Genomic DNA, 22201 nt, shown 5'->3' with positions numbered 1-22201 from the left:
GTTGGTATCTCTCTGTGTCTGTAGCCCACATTAACAGACTGTTAGTGAGGGTATGGGGATACAGTATGGCTCTGGGGTTAGGTTGGGAGCTGTACAGTATGTGCTGGGGGCAGGGAGCGGCTCAGCAAGGCAAGGCCCTTCTGTCTCCCTGTCATCGCCTAGTGCCATCGAGGTTTGAAAGCGCCAGTGTGTGTATGTGTGTGAGCGATGCAGTGATGCGGGTGGGCGCACAGCCGAACGGGCACTTGACTGGCGCTGTGGCACTTAGCTAGCGCGTAGCTGCTGGCTTGGCGGCACTCCAGGTTAACTCGGCGTGCTGTGAGGTTTTTTGTATCCATGTGCGTTGGGTGATGTGGCACCAGATGCCACTCCATGTGCCCAAATTCTGTTGACATTTGGAGCGTGGGCAAGCGGGCACACGAAGGAAGCAAAAAAGAGGAGGGAAATTTAATTAGGATGAAACAGCAGCCTCAGCCATTGTTACAGTATGCCATTTTGTACCGTTCACACACGCAAACACGTAGACTCAAGCAAAGTCACCAAGACCCACAAACACAAAAATAGTCATGTTAACACATACGTTTTGTTGCCAATTGGACTGTGGCCTTATATGGTTTTTTTTACACAGTCTGTCGGAAACTGGAAGATAAAGAGAACAGAGGGAGCAAGTTTTAGGAGATGAGAAGAGGAAGGGCAAGGAGGAGGGAGAGTGGTATAGAGGGAAGTTGATTGAGAAATGGACTTGTGTATGCATGGGTGAGGGGGGTAATTTGATTAAGCAGGCTGGCAGAAGGGAGGAAGCGGGAATGGTAGGGTGACAGGTTGATGCCAACTCCTTCTGGCATGGCCTTCACCCTTATTCCTGACTGAGATGAGATGGTATTGGAGGGAGTGCTCACAAAATTTGGCTTGAGATTGCAGTAAATGAGGATGAAGAAATAGTCAGACTCAGAAATGAGGGGATACAGAGGGAGGGCAACAAGGGTTACCACAGGGAGCAGAGGAAGAAGGGGTGACAAGGAGAGTGACACGGATATTCAACAAAAAGGAGGCGAGACAGAAAGATGGTGAGTAGGTGGTGATGTGAGGAGACGAGTGGCAGGAGGTGAAAGAGTAGGAGGTGCGGTGCATAGGGCAAACTGATGGCAACATGTTAGAGAACCCCTCTCACAGTTTTTATTCAACTTTCACACAGTCAACTGGCCAAATCTATTTTTTCTACAAGTAAAAAGAACACTTTTTAATTTTTAATTACTATATTGGAAATTCTATTTGATAAGTGTACTACCAGTAGGCTACTTACAAAACATTCCTGAATTGGTGAATTGATATATTATTGTGGATTATCTTGAGTTTCTTCTTTTATTTCCTTCATTCATATTTCTCTATTGCTTTAAGTAGTATTCTCCTCCCACACTTCATTCATACAGTATCTGTACTTCTTGTCCAAGAAACTCTGCAAATGATGAGGACACTGTGGACTGTGGTTGAATGCCCACTGATGAACCTGTTGATTTACAGTGTCAGTATCATTATGAGCACATTTGCATACAAAACAGGGCAGAGAAACATATTTTATTCACAGAAACGTGCAGCACAAATTCTAAAATTTTAATAGTTCTACTTTCATTTTATATTCTGACATTCATTATGATATCATTACCCTGTTTTGGTAGCTCTTCAGATGTCTAACATATTGTACTGATTTGTTCTGGTTTGCATTGAGAATATTTGACTCATTTATCTCAATAGAATAAAACATAACCATTGCAAAGGAACAGGAGGCTATGGGAGGCAGTTTGGGAAGTCCCCACCATGGTTTTTCACTGGGTAACACACACACTCAGCCTCATTTAGATGCAGAAGGCTGGGGCTGACGTCTAGCATCAGGTCTCACAATAATTATTTTAAATTGCTACGTGGAACACAGGTCCTGGTGGGATATATTACCTCTACTCTAACCAGAGATGAATTTCACCCTGCACATACATACACTACAACCTTCTGGCTTTTTATATATTTATACACAATATATTTGTCCGCGTGCATGTTTGTGCATGAGGTCACAAACACACGTGTATGCTTGCATTTGTGCCTGCACTCTCGTGTGTGTGTGTGTGTGTGTGTGTGTGTGTGTGTGTGTGTGTGTGTGTGTCTGAAAGTACACAGAGCGAGTGGGTGTTCTTTATCTCTGTGTCAGTGTAATGTATATATTTCAAGAGAGTCTAGCATTAATTTTTTACATGTTGAGACAAGGTCATATGACTGCATCTGTATGCTTATGTATGTATATATGTACAACTGTGGGGATGCTGCATTGAGTGGATGGGCTGTGACTGCCCATCTATATAAGTGGTTATTTTGATCAGGCATCTTGATTCCCTGCAGACCTGAGCACCTACACAACTGTGTACATGCAAACACACACACACACACACACACACACACACACACACACACACACACACACACACTGCCTGACATGATGTAGACCCAGTTTGTTTTGTTGTATACAGCACTGCCTCCATGTCCCTGTCTCCTTAGACTACATCCTGTTTGATTAGGTCAATTGGTATAAGGTATAAGTATATATGTGGGTACTTCTGTGCAGATGTAATTCCTGTCACCCTCACTCTGAACTTTTTTTTAACCTTATTTTCTACTGCTTCAATCAACAACAGGTAGTTCTGCTTTGCATGTCACACTTATCAGATGAGAGGGTTGAAGTACATTGATAAGCACCGAAAATACAATTTCAGACCACTGATTATAGCTAGAGAATTCTAGGTAGCTAATTGTTCTTTTTAATGTGTACAGCACTTAGCCTATAAAATATCTCCTAACTAAACAGGAGAAAAATTAAATAAGTGCTGACATAATGAAATCCTCTACCTCCTAACCACTACTGATGTTTGAAATTTTCAGCAGTAACAAAACAATAATCAGAATAGTTGCATTTTGTTTATTTGGTCTGCAAGTGTGTGTGTATTCATTACTTGTTATATTTAGCCACAAGTGGACATACTAGAAAATGCCATGTCTATTATCTAACTACAACTGAGGATTCAAGTATGCAAGTGACACTAGCACTCCTGACAATAAAGGTGGCATACTGTCAATGCAGGGCAGAGAGGAAGTAATGGTGTGAGGTATATACAGATTTAACACTCATAGTCCTCATGAGGCAAGATGTACAGCTTCATAAAATCAACAGAGAGAGAGTAGAATTACAGAGTTAGAGAGCAAGATGCATTCCTTCCGTATCCTTGCATTTCTTCATCCTTCCCTCCATCCCTCTCTTTCTCTCCCTTCTTTAACCCGCACCTGAACCTGTCAGCTCTGTATTGCATAGAATTTTCCGGCAGCTCTTCGACATCTCACTCTCGCCCTGCCTGTCAAAGACCGCTGAGGGCAGAGAGAGAGAGAGGATGTACTGATGAATCCTCTCACAGAGCAGAGAGTTCACCTCTCAGGTAATCCTATAAAAAGCCAAGGTGAGATGCTCCTCTGCCTCCCGCTCATTATAGCATCTTTACCCTGCACCGCAGCCACTGCTCTCTTCCTAGAGGTATATTGGGATGGTGGTGCAGGGGGGTTGGGGGAGTGGGGGGGAGTTGGGCAGGCGGGGGCAAAGAGAGAGAGGAGAGGGAGACCTTCTCACTATGCACACAGTGCTCGCACGTTGCACCGCATGCACCACATCTGTTAGACTTTTTTGTACCTCTCCTTCTTCTCCCTCTCTATCCTCTTTCTCTTTCTCGCTCTATGTCCCTCCCTCCCCTCCACTCCCCTCTCAGTTCCTTTTTTAATCTTTTATTCATAGCTTAGCAGGTGATGAAAAATTTATGCCCTGAGTCTGGCATTGAAATAAATGCAAAACGAAAACAGAAGCAGTTTATACTGACAGTCTGAATATCTCTATCTAGAACAAGGCTGCTCGCTGCAAATCAGGAAGCCTGGTGCTCTCCTGTTAACTCCGCTGTGTAAATGATGCTTTGTGGCTTCCTGCGAAGCCAGAAGATTAGTGTGTTTTGTTTTTCCCTCTACTCTCCTCCTGTCATCTTACCAGAGGGGAGGGAAGTGGGCACTTTTTTTTTTGGGCACTATATCCCAATTCTTTTCAGTAGCCCCCCACCCCATATCCACTCACCCACCCAGTCACCCCCTCCCCCCACCACCACCACCACCACCACCACTGACTTGTTTTCGGGTAGCCGATCAAAGTGGGCAAAGTGTTAGATTTGTTGTTCTACATGGTGATTGTGCGTATTCTCAGGTGTATTCTCAAGTGTTTGTGTGTATGTGTGTATGTGTGTGTGTAAAACTCACTTTAGCAGGAGCTCTAAAGTCCCCAGCGTGGCTTAAAAACATATCCACCCACACATACAGACACACACATACCAGTTGGCCCTTACGGCTTGTAAGAGGGACTATCCCTCTCTTTGGAAGTGTTACACAGAGGCTAACTCTCCCCGCCAGCGCTGGCATATTGCTGCTGTTGGTTTTGGAAGTGGTCCCCCCCCCCCCACCCACCCCCTCCTCCCCCTCCTCCCCCATCTCCACCCTTCATTTTAAATCTCTGTGTTTTATGAAACCCGACCAAGTGATCTGTAAAAAACTATTTACGCAATAAAAAAAACAGCTGTGTTAGTGAATATGCATCCGGCAAAAAGTTGTCCAATCTTTCCAGTGGGATTGTTATTAAATGTGTAGCGACCTCATGCTTTGTAACTGCGGTTTTGTGTGTGTCTATTTGAGTGTGTGTGAGAGAGAGAGAGTAAGAGCATGCACATAAACATGACTGTATGTGTTTGTATGCACACTTGCATGTGTGTGTGTGTGTGTACGGCGCGTTGTGAAGTCCTGCTGTCAGCTGTAATGATGTGTTGTGGTAGAGTGCTGAGAGCGGAGAGGCCGGTTTGGCCTCGGCCATGGATCTAACTACTGATCTGATACTCTCTGACAGCCAGGGAGAGGGAGAGAGACAGATATAGAGATGGAGGAGGGAGGGTGAGGAGAGAGACCTGATTTAGGGCAGAGAGGAGGGATGGAGAGAAGTTAGGGCCTAGAGAGAGAAAGAGCAGTCAATGAGGAGAGAGGGATGAAGGACATGCCAGAGCTAAAAGAAGAGGAAATTCCTCTACACATATATTCATAGTTATGTCTAATGAACCATTTGAGGGTTAATATATGTTTTGGTGCACACATACTGTAATTTTGGTTGCTGATATTAAAGCAAAATAATATTGCTTGTAGGACTTAAAATAGTCCAGCTACAGCAAGGCATGTTCCTGTGGGAATTATCATCAAGGCATTTTTTTTTGCATTTGTGTGTGTGCATGTTTCTATGAGAGTGTGCGTATGTGTGTGCATATGCATGGATGTACTGTATGTGTGCGTGTCCCTGGCCCTGCCCCAGTGCCACAGTGCCAGTTGTTGGCAGAGCGTGGCGGTGTGTAGCGAGGACGAGTCGCCCAGCAATTAAATAAAGATCTCTAATTGGCTGCTTCATATTAGGGTCAGCAGCTGGAAAGAGAAGAGAGGTTTGTCACATGCACTTTCACACACTCATAATACGCACATGTGTACACATGGGCTACACGCGCGTATGTTCACACTCATATACTCACATACACAAACATGCACAGCTCCTGAACAAAATTCAATTATTAATGGACTGATTGCTCGAGTGGAGCTTCTCTGGGAATCTGAACCTGCCACACTGAATAAAATAAAACCACTGCTTTACATTTTCATTATACCAAACCGTGTTTTAAATTGCAAATGCGTCTCAGAAACCCACCGTTGCCCCTCCCTCCTCCCCTCCCTCTCTTCCCCCTTTTCCTTGCTGTCTCACTACAGCAACCCTCTCCTCCTCCTTGTCCCTTTCCTCACCAGTTACACGTATCCATGCATGTGCACGTGCACACACACACACACACACACACACACACAAACACACACATACACATGCATGCATTCAGATTTTACTGCTGTGGCATGTGTGTACAGCCACCATTAAGCAGTCTTATTAAAGGGAAAGACTGTGTGTGTTTGTGAGAGAGCAGAGTTGTGTGCATGAGGAAGTGCTTCTGGGCCGCGGTGGAGCTCCCTCGCTTATTTGCAATCAGGTCAGACAGACAGCACAGCCACATACACCACTGTCACCTCCCTCTAGACTACTCTCCCTCTCTCCCCCTCTCTTCCATCTCTCCCCCACCCCCCCTCCCCGCCCCCCCACTTCTGTGTTTTTCCCAGCACCAGTGAAATAGCACATTTTGTCAAGAGTTGGATATCTCAATTATCTCCCTCGTAATACTGAGGACATTCCTCTTTGTTTCGCCAACTCACTCACTCTGTCTCTCTCCCGTGCTCTCTCTGTGTCTCTTCTTCCTCTACTTCCCCCGTTCTCAAATGTCCATCTCGAATTTGCCTCTATATATTTCATCCTCACCTTAGTTGCCCTCATTCTATTGCACATGCAGCCAAAATGATGATTTCACAGTGCCCATGTGTGTCCTCATGTGGCTGGGTTTTGTTTTCACATCTGCCTCTTTTTTTGTGTGTGTGTTCAACCTGTGTTCTTATTTTAAACCCATGAAGGTCCAAGTTACTCATTGCAGTTACATTTTGGTTTACACTTCCAGGAGATCACTTGGTAGTGAAGTTATTAACGTATGAGTTTCTGTCGATGGCACCTTTTTATTCCTACAGCTGTGCTGCAAATTCTAACCACCTATTTCCTCTTATGTTTATTTCAATCAAACTGCTGTTGCTGCTGCTGAAAATTTAAAATGCATGTCCTCCTGTGCACTGGAGGAATTTTCTCCTGAAAGACTGGCCTGCCACCAGATGTTTGCAACAGTGAAAGTGAAAGAAGAGTAGAGAAAATGAAGTGTCCATGAGTTGAATCATTATTGTGTTATATCACTCCGCAATAGGTAGCAAGATGGAAATGTATTTACCGGAAATTGTGGAAGACTATTACTTTGAGTACACATCTTTCAAACATTCTTGCTCTTGCTGTATGCACAGTATATGTAGCTCAGCTTCGTCTCAGTAATGGTGATAAGCCAGCACTAACAGTACAATCACTCCACTACACCTTGTGTGTACTGTACATGTACAGCAGGTATCCTCTGTTATCTGCAGGTAATCTCACAACGCAAGCTCACACAGCTGCTTCTGTTATTTCTGAAAGTCGCTGGTGCAAGTGTGTGTGTGTGTGTGTGTGTCTGTGCGAGTGTGCTAGTGTGCTTCACTGTATGTGCATGTGTGCTTGTGCTCATCAGTAAGCGTGTGTGTCTATGTGCTTCATTTTTATGCACACCTCTCTCTCTGTGCTTTTTCTTTGTGCTGCTCCTTTTTTCATTTGTGTGTATTTTACTGTTCATTTGCCTTTCCTGTGTGTGTGTGTGTGTGTGTGTGTGTGTGTGTGTGTGTGTGTGTGTGTGTGTGTGTGTGTGAGAATGTAAGGGCGAGAGACAGAGAGAGAGAGAGAGAGAGAGAGAAAGAGAAACTGGAAGCGGTTATGGAGGGTGCAGAGAGGCTCATGGGACTTGTGCTAAGGGCCATAGTATCACTCTACTGTCTCTCAGGGCACATTGTTTATGCATGGGGCCACATATGCAAGAGGCACAGACACTCACTGCATACTCCCAGAGAAAGTATGTGCGTCTCTGCGTGTACCTGTGTGCATACAAAAGTGCGTACAGTATGTGTGTATGTAGGCTTACATGCTTGCTTGTTTATGTTTTGAAGTGTGTGCATGTGTGTTTTTCTTTGTGCATGTGTATGCAAGAGGGGCTCCTGATGCCATTCTAGCCCACAGGCGGGACAGTGATCTCATCCTCTGGTCTCCGTCTCTGACGTGTCAGCACCCTGCCGGCCATGTTGTTCACCTTCACACTGTTTCTCTCTGCTCTCTGGGAACCTGTTCACACAGAAAACGCATACACTTTTGCATATGTGTGTGGTTGTATGTTGGTGTGTGTTTTTTAGAGTTTGATTTTGTGTATGTGAGTTTGCCAGTCAGACAAGTGGAAGGTCAAGTACTTATGGCTGCTATCTCCCCCTCCCTTCTGTCTTCTCCCAGAGAGAAACAAGCTTGTGCCAGATGTCCTGTTAACAATCACCCCTCGGTCCTTCCTGACTTCTCCTCCATTTCTCTGTCTTTTCATCCCGCGTTCCCTCATTTAATTAACTTCTTCATCCAGTAAAATGCTGTGACAAGTGCCCTGCTGCCTGTATCCTGGTCTCTCACACATTAATGAACACATTACTGAGCCAGCGTATGGTATGCTCCCTCCTTCGTCTCCGCCATAGGAAGTGGATTTTATGATGGTCATTTTTGCCTATTAGCACATCTATGCACTCACACATGTACACATACACTCTTAATCTGTTGTCAGTCTGTCTGTCTCTCACAGCTTCAGTGCAATGATTCTTAGACTGATGTCATACTCATGGCAGTTTTACGTAAAAGAAGCTTCACAGTATCAGCTGTGTAGCTTTATTGATGTAACATGCAGAGGGGTAAACTTTGACTGAAGTAATTATTTTTCTTTACTTTGCTTAATTGATTATTGGAAACCAACTTGTAAAAAATATAATAAGCTGTTATTTTAGGAATAGATTTATTCACTCACTCTATAAATAATTTGTTTGTATGTTTGTATGTAGACTGTAGTTGACAAAAACATTAATAATGTCATGTCAAGTTTTAAAAACACATACTGCATATTTACTTGCATGCATCCTTTAAAAATAAAAAGAATACCCCTAATTAGAATACAATCAAATTAAATTTGAAACATCCGGTTAAGGCATTAAAGTCATAGACTTCAGAGATGGAGCACCAGCCACTGGCATAAGATGCCATGAGGTAGTCATATCTGAGCTACTACACTCTTATGTCATAATCTGTCTGGCCCGTGGCCAATCCACCTCCTCACCTTTCATCTTAATACATATCATAGAAACTATCTGTGTATGTGCTGCATTGATGTTGCAATGCATCATGAAATGACATTTCTCTTCTGAGAGCATCTGTCAGGAGTGGCTTTGAAAGAAATGTGTCATTGCAGCCTTGACAACAAGGTGGCACTCTGCACTAAGACAAATCCCCCAAGGCCTTTCTATCCCCCAGAGGACACCTTTACCCAGTGAGAAACTGAGGGAAACAAGGAGAGGGAGAGGCACTGACAAACAGAAGGAAAAGAAAGACTGAGAGAGACAAACATAGAATAAGAGAAAGAGACTTGTGCTCACCTGTGCTCTTCTGTGTCTGTGTACTGTTTCCACACACTCTGGTTGCAATTTGGCTTAGTATCTTGGAGGTCTACATTAACCTTTGTGCTCATGTCTCATAACTGTGTCTACAAAGTGTATGATAAGCAGTTTTTTCCCCCTTTTTGGTCAATGAGGAGCGTGTAGCAACACTAAATATCCTATGCTTAAGAAAGTTCAGAATTAGCAGGCTAATCTATCTAAGACATACCAACTGGGAATATGCTTTGTCCCACATAAGCTTTGAAAGTGTGTTTATTGGGTTAACACTTGTAGTAAATTCATTTTTTTCATTGTTTTAAATGTTATAATCATGTAAGGTGGAAAATGTTGAAACAATTGAGTTTAGTCAGAGACAGAAGGCTTTTTAAGTGAAGAAACCTTCTAATGATATTCATAGAAAAAGAACTGTTTCATTTCAAGCATTTCCTCACACTTCAAAAATTCAGCTTGGAATGAAACAGTTGACAAAACAGGTCTATTAAACAGTATTCTTTTAGGAAGTGTTTAATTGACCTGTTTTGTCAAGGAGAATAAAAAGCATCACTCTAGGTGAGTTTGTGTGCTGTGCATTTTTATATGAGGTCTGTGTGTCTCTCTGTGTCCGTGTGTGTGCAGCATGTCACTTCCTATCCTGTAAACAGAGTCCAGGTAGCAGTGTGTGAGGGTGCTGTTCTCACTGGAAAGAGATCACTGGCAAGTATGCCCAAAGCCATCTGCACCAGACCTCAGACTGCAACATCTGTGATACTCACACACACACAAGCACACACACACAAACACACACATACACACACACTGGGGCCATCACCATCCCATGAGGAGTACACACTTCTATGCTGTGATGTAGCTGTCATATACTGAGCATATGGCGCTAACCCTTCCCCCCAAACCTTAAGGTCCAACGTCAGATGTGACAAGCTATGTAGAATTAGTCTCAATTCTTCTTCGTAATAAAGGGTAGTTATTCACATTATGCTGAGGTCACTCTCATAGCAACTGTCAAATTAGGGCGCATTTTGATTTGATTGCCCAACTACGTGCAGGGAGAGGCAATGATGAGTGATTTTCAGCCTGCGGTTCAATGAAGGCTGATTTGTAATGGCTATGTTGAGTTTAGTCGATGGTTGAGGTCATCCAAAACTTGTTCTCCCACGCTCAGTGTTATTATGATACGTCAGAACATGCAGCCGATAACAGATGTGTGCAGTAATTTCTCTCTTATTTAAGACTCAGTGACTGACATGTCTATACACTAAATACAACCGCAGTATCTAGAATGGTTATATAGTTAAGTGATGTGAATCAAATAACATGTAATTTTTCATGTTGGATGTATTTTGAACTCTGTTTATATTATAGTGTTTGTTTCGTTTTACAAATACAAAACATATCAGTCCTCTGAAATGATAAAATTCTCCTTAGTGAGCAGTAATCTGACCCAGAAATATACACAAGCCTGACTCTTGGGCCAGCACATATCAAAGTGTCATCGTCAGTCCGACAATGTTTATTTCACCACACTTTCAGAATGTAAGCTCTGTTGCAGGGCTAAACCAGAACTATGGCCTTATACATTATTTCCATAGTAAATGTGTGTTGAAATCTTTTTTTTTTTTTTTTGTCAGTTTGTTGTTGGCATGTGCCACCTGCATTATCCCACAAAGTATCAAAAACGTTAATGGTGTGTGTGTGTGTGTGTGTGTGTGTGTGTGTGTGTATGTGTGGTGGCCAAGGGTGTATAGTAGACTGTCAGACAAAGACTAATCACCTCGCTGTAATAGTGATTGTATATTTGAGGGCTAATTTCTCTGCCGCTTTAAGGGTTGATTTGTCTATTACCAAGATCCATTGTTAGGCTTTTCCACTATTTAACTGTGATCACTATTATTAGGACATCGTCTATTAATCAATAAAAAGGTTTTGATTATTCTCTTGACTCCAATAAGACTACAACTGTAGCAACAAGAGGAAGAGTTGTTATCACTTCTAAATGTCAATGTAAGCTATCATTTCATTGTACAACCATTTTGCCTGTTTTCCTTTTAGATTTTCTACCCCTTTTTAATCTCCTGGCTAACTTCATTAGCCGCTAGAATTCAATAACTCTTCCTTATCCTTACACAGTACATACTCACCAGCCATCTTTCATTAGCTATCACTTAGAACCAGAGCAAGTCTCTAGTATGGATGTCTGAATCAAGTTTTTTTGCTCATGAACTCATCTAATATTGAGTATCTGCCAAGTCCCAATATGATATTTACATTTTCCTACATAAAACAGCTTCACAGTGCAGGCATAAATTAAAGTACCTGAGTAAGCCTGCATTAGAAACTATAGCTTGCATCACAGCTTTCCTATAATGGTCACTTATTGTGTTTTGTACAGTATAGTGTGGTATAGTTTTTTATGTACTGTATCTGTGGAGAGGGTAGTTTTAGTCTGGTACTATTGTGGCTGGAAGGTTTGGGCAGGATTTGGACAACCTATCATCATCCCCAGCATGAACAAAACACTAAGGTTCAAATGAAGTTTTTAGCCAACAGCAACACCTGCAAAATGTTGCTGAAATAGTCACAAAATGCCAATTTTTTTAAAGCCAAATTGGCTGTGCTCCCATGGCTTACCACAACTGTCAGTGTGTATATCATTAGTCAAAACTCCTGGCTGCAGTTTATTTATTACAAGGAATAAGTTGCTGTGTTTTAATACATCAAGCTTTATGTAACTGATACCAATCAATTAATGATAAAATTAAATATCCCTGTCTTATAGATCAACTCAGGAACTCTCTTGCTTCTAGTCAAAATTTTCGACTTTGCTTTTTACCCACCTTACCATCTGTGTGTTTGATGGTGAGGGTCCAATCCTGTCTCAGTGTTTACCACTTCACCCCCCTTTTCCCTCCTTCTCCTCCTGCTCTTCAGCCTCCCCCTTCTTCACCCCCACCCCCAACCCCACTCCTCTAAAAGTGAAAGTGCTGATTGCTTTAAAAGACCATACAGACACGTTGGCAGCCATTATCTATGGTTAGAGAGGACCAAGTAGAGAGCCAGGCCTTTTATCCTGACGACTCCGCTCCCTCCCTCCCTCCCCCCTGCTGGTTTGTGTATGTCAAAGCTGCGTAATTTGGCCCAACGTATGGCCCAGCGTGCCACAGTTAATGAGGGGCTGTTTGAGAGTTAAATGCACATGAATAATCATCAGGGAGATGAATCTACAGAGGAAAATAGAGAGATTTGAATATCAACACATGCATAGCAGGTCTGGACGACTGAGTGATCAGAGACAGACAGTGTATGGAGACATGTAATGGTAACTGTGCTACAGGCCAAATATCAATATGAAGGGCCGAGTCAGAATGTTCGGTTCAACCAGTGAGCATTTAAATGTTTCCTCATGTCTGAGTACACAGAGCTCTTTCTATACATGTATTAATACAGTGGATGTATATGGCCATGTATGTGTGTGTGCACATGTTTGGATAAAGTTAGATTTCACACTAATTATTCACATTAGAATACAACAGAAGTGGAAAATTGTCTTTGGCCCATCCAGCAGTTCATTAAAACATCAAAACATATAGTACCAGTCATAAGTTTGGACACACCTACTCAGTCAAGGGTTTTTTTTTAAATTTTGTACTATTTTATACATTGTAGAACAATACTGAAGACATCAAACTATAAAAATAACACATATGAAATTATGTAATAAACAAAAAAGTGTTAAACAAATCAAAATATCTTTCATATTTTAGATTCCCCCAAGTAACCACTGTTAAGTTTGATGACAGCTTTGCACACTATTGGCAATATCTCAACCAGCTTCATGTTTTAGTCACCTGGAATGGTTTTCCAACAGTCTTGAAGGAGTTCCCACATATGCTAAGCACTTGTCGGCTGCTTTTCCTTCACTCTGCAGTTCAACTCATCCAAAAATCATCTCAATTGGGTTTAGGTTGGGTGATTGTGGAGGCCAGGTCATCTGATGCATCACTCCATCACTCTCCTTCTTGGCCAAATAGCCCTTACATAGCCTGGAGGTGTGTTTTGGGTCATTGTCCTGTTGAAAAACACATGGTGGTCCCACAAAGCACAAACCAGATGGGATGGCGTGTTGCTGCAGAATATTGTGGTAGCCGTGCTGGTTAGGCGTGCCTTGAATTCTGAATGAAACGCCAACAGTGTCATCAACAAAGCCCCCCAACACCATCACACCTCCGGTGGGAACCACACATGCAGATACCATCCGTTCACCTTCTCTGCATCTAACAAAGACATGGTGGTTGGAGCCAAAAATCTGAAATTTAGACTCATCAGGCCAAAGTACAGATTTCCACTGGTCTAATGTCCACTCATGTGTTTCTTGGCCCAAGCAATTCTCTTCTTATTATTGGTCTCCCTCAGTAGTGGGTCCTTTGCAGAAATTTGACCCCGAAGGTCTGATTCACGCAGTTTCCAGTTGATGTTGAGATGTGTCTGCTACTTGAACTCTGGGAAGCATTGATGTGGGCTCTAATCTGAGGTGCCATTAATTGGCGATTTCTGAGGCTGGTAACTCTAATGAACTTCTCCTCTGCAGCAGAGGTATCTCTGGGTCTTCCTTTCCTGGGGCGGTTGTCATGAGAGCCAGTTTCATCATAGCATTTAATGGTTTTTGCGACTGCACTTGAAGAAACTTTCAAAGTTCTTAAAATTTTCCAGATTGACTGACCTTCATGTCTTAAAATAATGATGGACTGTTGTTTCTCTTTACTTAGTTGAGTGATTCTTGCCGTAATATGGATTACTACAGTAACCAAATAGGGCTATTGCCTGTATACCAACACTACACCAGTACAAGATAACTGATGGTCTCAACACAGTGTGCAGAGCTGTCATCAAGGCAAACAGTGGCTACTTTGAGGAATCCAAAATATGAAAGATATTTTCGTTTAACACTTTTTTGTTTACTACATGATTCCATATGTGTTATTTCATAGTTTTGATGTCTTCAGTATTGTTCTACAATGTAGAAAATAGTAAAAAACAAAGAAAAACCCTTGAATGAGAAGCTGTGTCCAAACTTTTGCCTGGTACTCTATGTACACACCATATAACAACAACACTGACAGTATGAATATGTTACTTCCCCAAAATAGCAACTAGTTCCTTTACCTGTGTACTTCTCTTAACTCAGTCGAGTGCCTACACTTTCTCTAAAGAGGAAATTATCACATGCAAAAGAGTATGAAATAATAGATGTTGAATTGTTGTTAAAAATAAATAAATAAATTTGTTGGTTGGTCCATTTTACTGTTAGTTGACGATATAATTGTATTTTTAACTGGGAAAAAAATCCCAGCACAACTTTTGAGTGAGCACTTTTGTCTCTCACAAGAGGAGTAGACTTCTGTGTGTTTTATTCAAGAGATGAGAAAATGTGTCTAAAATGGACTTCCAGTTAAAAACTAAATAAAATAATATAAGCATGCTGCTTAGCAGTGCTGCTCTAGGACATGAGAATCCTCAGTGATGTAATTAGCTCTATTGAGTAGCTGGCATGGTGGCTTTTGCTGCTAAATGGGCTCTTGTTGACATGTTTGTAGGCTAGTCAGGTGTTTGTGTGGTTCGTGACAGGTATACGTTCAGATTTATCCGTGTGGGAAGTAAAGAGCATGGTTCTATATGCCCCCATTGAGAACAAACAGTATGTCCAGATATGAGAATGGAACTACAGATAACAAACTGGCATCTGCTTTACTGCTTTTCATCTTGAAATGGGTTTGAAATTTAGTGTATTGTTATGTTAACAATGTATGTTGACCCTTGAATTTAATTTTAGTTGCCTCCAAATTGCAGCAAGTCAGATGAACAAGAACTACAGAATCAAGGGCTAAGTACTGAATCCACATATTATCCAACTGCTGATTTACCACACTAATTAGACCATGCAGGGGTGTTTAAACACGCAGGGATCCCTGTGCTCCAACAAAGACCCACTCTGCCCAGCACCAGCTATCAGGGAGAAGGAGTGTAATGGTAGAAGTCAAAACAGGGCCATTCATTTGCTCTTGTTGAGCTAAGTGCATTCTTGGCTCACAGTCGGGGGGCATCGCACCAGACTGCGCTGCTAAAGCCAGAGAGCCCATTTGTGGAGGCAAATGTCACCATGTCACAACGCTCTGCATCTCTGCATCTTTCTCTCTCTGGCTGGTACCCTGCCGTGCCCTTCAGCTGTAACTCTTTCTCTGTGTTTACATCTGTCTCTCTCTCTCTCTCTCTCTCTATTTCAACCCATGTCTCACCCTCAACCCCCTCATCATCTCCATCTTTCTGTCTTTCAAATCAGTTGCTTCTTACCACTGAAGCTCTCTCTTTCTCCACATTGTATCTGCTTCAACAGCCCTCCAAATGTTACCCTCACAGCTCAGCTTCTATTGTGTCTACCTCTTTCCGTATCGCTTCTGGCGCTACCTTTTTCTTGCCAGTCATCATTCAGCCTCAGCTCAACTCTAAAGGCTGGTAGCTTTTTCATAACATTGTACTCTCTCTCACCCTCATTGCATTCATCCATTCTGTTTCCCCTATCCTCTCTCCCTTTCTTCCGCTGTCAGCCAGTGGACATTTTCTAGTGTGTTTATAACACAGAGACTGAAGCTTAACTGAAGAAGAGTAATCAAGGCAAAGATGGAGAGTGATCTCCTTTATCCTTTATCCATCCCTCATTCCTTCCTTCTCTCCCTCGCTCTTCCTCCCATCCTCACTTATGTCTCACAGAGACTGTTCCATCTTTCCGGTACCTGTTTGCATTGCAACCAGAGCGAGCCCCTTGGTTTGCATGTTGCCACTCTATCACAAAACCAAACAGTGTGCGTGTGCTCTCGGCCTGGCAAAATGTTTTATAAGGCAGTAACCGCGTGTGTGGAGCTGCCAAGATAATGAATAGGCGACGCAGCTCATGCATGCTAATGTTATGTTGTAAGCAGTTTTGTTGACAAGTGCTAATACTTCTTTCATACTATCATCAAAAGCAGCTAATACAACAGCCATTACTCCACAGCACTCCATGCAAGACATGATGGATTGTGACCTTAATATAGGTTAGCCGAGTTTTGAAAGTTAAACAACCTGCAATAAATCACAGAATTATTACAATGCGCTTTAATTGGTTAAGGACTGTTTATTTCCTAAAGAGGTAGGAAAAATTGGGTTTCTGCACTTTTTAATTTGCAAAGTGCATTTTCATTACAAATGGCAGTTTAATATTACCCTCCTTTGTCATGCAAAATACGCAACACACTGGCAATCTATTAATTGGACAAAAATGCGGTGCCAGCGTAAATCCTCCTCCTCCCTCACTCTGTCTCTCTGTCTCTCTCTCTCTCTCTCTCTCTCTCTCTCTCCACCTCTCGGGTGGTAAGAGCTGGTAACATCTATCAGAACCAGAGACCAGGGAGACAAAGTTAAACACTCTCTCTCACTCCATGCCAGTCCTTGTACACTGATGAAAATACGACTAAACATAATACAAATAAACTCAAAATAAAGATGACAGGCCATTGTCTGCTCTATGTCAGTAGCTTATTAAAAGATAGTAAATATGAGGGACATGCTCGGTAATTATGCCTGCCCCCTGTTGGTTTTGGATTTCAGCTCTTCTTTACAGCAGCCACACATGATTCACACACCAGAGGATGAAGCTGTTGCTTCTTTTTTGTATTTAAAGAAACTACAAGCTTATTCCAACATGATAGTAATAGGGTTACTATAGATTACATACAACCTATCATATTATTTAAAAAAATCCCCATTATTTGTTCTACTTTTGATTTAAAAACTCCTCTGTGTTTTTGACTTTACTATAAATGCACTGTATCATATCATAACGCAGTCTGCATTTCATGGTTGCAAATATTCAAATTAAATGAGAAATCCATCCTGAAAGATTTTAGCATCATTAAAACAGCCATTGATTATGCACCTTGCATCTTTTCTGCATTCATTTTGTTGGTATGCTTTTTTATTCCCTCAAATTAATGTCTAAAGAGACATGTCCAGAGCAGCAAAATTAGAAATATTTCACCCATCTATAACATCAGCACATTTTCAGTGCAACATAATTAAAGAGCAAAGACTTTCTTTATAGTTCACAAGAGGAAATAGGTTTGCTGAGGAAGCTGTAGTGAATTTCCATTGGGTGCTCTGCCTCAAACAGGACGGCAATGTGTTTGTTTCCCCAAAACAAATTCAGGGAAAGGCGGAACATCAGTTATTTAAAATAAAAAAAAAAGAAAATTAACCATCTAATTTCTTGATTATTCTGTCATTTTGGAAAACCTTTTTTCTTTCTTTTTTTTTTTTTTTTTTTTTACAACTAATGGACTGAAAATTGCTTTGATTTTTTTACTATGTTTTCAGGGAACAAACATTGCATCTTCTTTCTAGAGAGAGTTGCAGTGGTATTCAACAGTCCTACAAAGAAAACCCCATCACTGTAGAGGCAGAGATACTAAAGTGATAGCAGCCCCAGTAGATCAGAATGCAATGCAGTCAGAAAACTAAAGATAATAGAAGGCTATGACTCTTGCTTCTCTGTATCAAATGCAACAAGTTTACACTTTGTCTCTGCAGGTGGTCAAAAATATTTCTATGAAATGTAGCAAACCAACTGAATTACACTGATACCAGGAAGACTGACGACGTACAGTAAATTAAGCACCCTGCAGCAAAAAAGTAAAAGACATCATACCTTAATACAATGCAGAAATACTCCAAACATAAAAGATTAATGATATTTAACAGCACAATATTTTTGTCTGATATATTCTCTTCATCCGTGCTTTTTTTTTACAGTGTGCATTCCGTTTGAAACATGTCTCGTGCTGTTGATTACAGAATTGCACTCTGTGCTATGGACTTGGTTGTAATGCTGGTGGTGTGGGCTTTTGAGCTTGATCCTATTGTGCAGTCATTATAAATTATTCTTAAAGTGATGGCAAGATGTCAAATGTAAAAACATGAGTTCCTTTAATTTACAGTGTGAATTTTTGATAGTGAGTTTTTTGGTACTTGCACATGCTGTATGTTCTTGTTCCTGACTTGTTTGACATGCATTCATTATGATATCCACGGTCCAACAAATCTCTATGTAAAGAGTGATTGGTCGGTTAAAAGCTGATTCAATTTTTTTTCTCTGTGTTGAAGTTCACATATGGGTTAAAATTATATGAATCTTGAAAACTGAGACTAGAGTGGCGTATGACTCCCTGATGGCAACATTATAAGACGTTGCCAGCTGGCTTTGACAGGGTGCCACCCAGACATGTCACAGTGCTGTCCTGTGTCTCTAACCCCAGCCAGCACACACACACAACTCACACACACATTATATCCCCTCGAGGCCATCACTCACCCGTCATTCTTTGATGCCTCGTAGACCAATCAGGCGCCGTCTCATGAGACGCAGTGTCACACATTTAAAGATGCATGACAAAGTGCTCCTTGATTTCCCAGTGGCCACTGTCTGCAGCCTGCTCACGCTTCTAAACATGCATGTACGTACACACACATGTGCTCACACCCACAACACGCTGTCATATGTGATAGAGGATACATGTCAAAGGATATTACGTCAGCAGGTGGTGAAAGGATGTGAGTTTGGAGTAACTGGCAGTGTCTTGGGTCCATTTACAGCTGACACACAGTGAGAGAAAAGCAAAATTGTCAATAATTTAACTTTTATGACAGGATGTTTGTCGTTTACAAGCTAAATTAAAGGATTTTTAAACTAAGAATAACTTTTCAACCAAAACCTTTGTGCCAATGTAACACTCTAGCACTTTTCTCCCACTATACATCCTAGTTACAGTGTAATGCGGCAAACAAGGCCAGCCACTGGGCACTAAAAGCATGCGGCTTCGACTCATATAAGATGTGAGGCCATAACCACCCAGTCACCAGGCTATTTTAGACTGCTCTTGGTTTGGCTTTGGACCCCAATTCATTCTGCAGCAGGGAAACATCCACAGCCCACCAGCACGCCCCCACCAATGGAGAGAAGCTTCTCTTTGATGTTGACATTTTCAAACAAGGAAAAAGCTCTGTGGTTGACCTGTGTTCTCTCTTTCTCTCCCCCTGTGTTTTTCTCTGTGTGCCTCTCTCTCTTTCTCGTACTTTTTCTCTGTCGTGTGTGTGTATATTGCATTGAGCCAGGCTAAATGATGGGGCCTGTGAGATACTGCAGAATGGTTTCACTATTAGAATAGAGAGAGAGAGAGAGAGAGGAATTAGTAATAGCAGTAGTCTGTTCAAGTTGTACAGGTCTCAGTTACCTCCGCATGACCCACAAAAACAGTGATTTTGTTCAAGGAAAAGGCATTTTGGACCCATTACTCAAGCCATTGTGGTTGTGCACTCATATGAAACAAGGCGGAGAGGTTGGGGGTAAAGGCGAGGAAAGGTATAGCACCAAAGCTCAATTGCAAACATAGCTTTTATGCTGGATGAAAGCAGAACTTCAATTGATGAGAGCTTTCAGGGTCCTGTGTATGGGTTGCATTGAAGGAAGGCATACAGTAATGTTACAAAACCATTTGTGCCACACTTTTGCACAATTACTGCCTTTTCTCTAAAAATGCGTTGTTTATAATAGGTGACTGAGACAACAATTGCACTGGAGGAGCTTTGAAGCTGTGAGCTCTGTAGAGAGTAGAGGCACAATGCAGCAAACATGTGACAATGAAGAAGAGCATAATCTTCATAAACCAACAGCGAATCACCATTTAACCGCCTTTGTGTGTCGTGTGTACGTTCATGAATAAAACTCTATATGTGCCTCTGTTTATAAATCTTTGTATTTGTGCAGATGTGTTTGTATGTGTGACTATTTTGGGGTTTGCCATTTTCAAACTAAGCACAAAGTGCAATGAGAAAGAAGTCCCTCCTCCCAGCAAACTTGGCTATCAATCCTAGCCATTTAGCGTATTCTGCAGTGACAGGGGCCACAACAGCCTGATGTTCTGACAGCAGCCGCTGCGAATTCACCAGCTTTTCTTAGCCAGCTATATGAAACAGTAATTGTTTGTGACACAAAGCCTGCACTTATCCAAAAACCAACACTGTCTTAGGCTTATGCGAGATAAATCAGTAATAAATCAATTTACCAAACCGTATATTCTGAGCTGGCTTTTCAAACCGGGTGTGTTTTGGTAATGGAGTAATCCTTTTTAATAGAAAATACACACACCCACGCTGTTCTTTTTACAGAGTTTGATGGATTAGCTTTTCTGCTGAATTCCATGGATGACATCCTGGAGTGGAAATCCAGGTGTGGTGATCCTGTTTTTTTTCTTCTTCTTTTTTTTCTCAGGAAGCTGAAAATTGCAGACTGGGTGGGTGATATGCCATCAAAATGATGAGAGAGAGAGTGAGTTGGAGACAGGCCCGTATGGCTGTTTTCATTATGGTTGTTGAAATGTTTGCTTGTTAGGGCAAATTCTTCATTGATATTTGGGATGTGGAAGCACTAAATTGACTTGTCTATTGAGTATTGCATAGAGCTGAAAGCAAGGTTTCAATGTTTTATAAAAGTAAATATCAGGAACCACATTAAAAACAATTTATCGTTTAGTATGATTGCAATTACAGCTGAACTACTGTATGCCACTGTACAGTAGTTTTAGTGAGCTCCTAGATAATATTTCTATTTTTATTCATGCTCCTTTTACTAAGCTGTCATCTCTCACCCAATAGCCAGTATATTTAATCGTGTTTAATGCAATAATGCTGCCACTCTAACATGAATGATCCTCTTTCTGCCAATTAGCCAGAGAGGTGAAAAGTTGAAATGGTTCACAGCGATGGCTTCCTACAATAGGATTCATCACCTCTCAGCTATTTGTCTTTCACTCCCCTCACCCTTCCTTTTGTGAATTGCTTCACCTTACCACTTCATCCTCTCTTTCAAAGATCCACATCCATGGGTGGGGATGGGGATCAGGTGTAGCTCAGGTGTGCTGCAGACAAAGGCGAGGAGAGTGCAAGTGAAGCTACTGTGACTACATCTATTTATCTCCAGCCGCCTGTGGCTAAAACACTGGCTGCGGCAACTCCATGCTGTTTTCTTTAACCAATCGCAAGGCGTGACGTCGGAAAGTGAAAGTACCTGCAGCCACGTTCCGCCCGGCCTCCGGCATGACAGACAAGCCTGTCATTGAGCGACATGAAACACCTGGTTAGGAAAAGCAGTCGGCCAAAACCAGGATTGGTGGCGTGTTTTACTGCTGTCTGAATCAGCTATTTGTTGTTTTGTCTTTTCACTTTGGATTAGAGCCCATAAAGAGAATAGGGATGGTTGAACCCCATCGGTGGGTTCATCTCTTTGTGTGGCACCTCCTGCATCCAGAATTTGACTTACAACTCAGCTGCACACAGGCGGGTGCGTTCACTCACTCGTGTGCTCCATTACAGTACCAGCAGACTGATGCACAAGTAGTTGAAAAGGCACATAGCCGGACATGCACATACATACATACGTGTCAAAAGTATATGGGAGCTATACTGACTCACTTCAGTCTCTCTGTCACACACACACACACATTCACGGAGGAAAGACACAGCCGCCTACTGAGACACCCTTTCACACACTTTATACCTAGATAAGATCACTACCCTGAAGATTTATAGATCTTAATAGACATTCCTCTCAGTGCCCTGGATGGGATGTCAGAATTGATGGCATGCAGACTTTTATTACCTGGTATGGTGTGTGTAATTAGGTTAAATAGATGGGGTTGGACACGCATGGTAAAGGCTACATTTCTCACCCTGGCTGGATTTATTGGCCACGCTCCGCTCTCCGAGGTCTGCTCTAATGCACTCATTTGCATGGGGGCACATGTAGCTGATGTGTGTGTTACTGTTACGTCAA

General features: G+C 42.0%; 1 protein-coding gene across 10 annotated transcripts in view; it reads left to right on the top strand.

Annotated features, from left to right (window-relative positions):
- Positions 1 to 22201, top strand: part of kiaa0825 (KIAA0825 ortholog) — a 120430-nt gene that overhangs the window by 79099 nt on the left and 19130 nt on the right. Inside the window, exon 24 of one of the 10 annotated variants that reach the window (XM_042420839.1) lies at positions 20642 to 20698. The exons of 8 other annotated variants lie outside the window; for them this stretch is intronic. In XM_042420839.1, coding sequence (XP_042276773.1) covers positions 20642 to 20687 — 46 coding nt within the window. In that variant the 3' untranslated portion in view covers positions 20688 to 20698. Of the gene's footprint in view, positions 1 to 9906; positions 9944 to 20641; positions 20699 to 22201 lie in introns of those variants that run through there. One more of the 10 variants, XM_042420840.1, reaches the window with a different exon arrangement.

Source organism: Thunnus maccoyii, chromosome 9 (assembly GCF_910596095.1).
Source record: "Thunnus maccoyii chromosome 9, fThuMac1.1, whole genome shotgun sequence".
Lineage (NCBI taxonomy): Eukaryota > Metazoa > Chordata > Actinopteri > Scombriformes > Scombridae > Thunnus > Thunnus maccoyii.
Note: the sequence above shows the minus strand (reverse complement) of the source record. Positions and strands in the feature narration are given on the sequence as shown.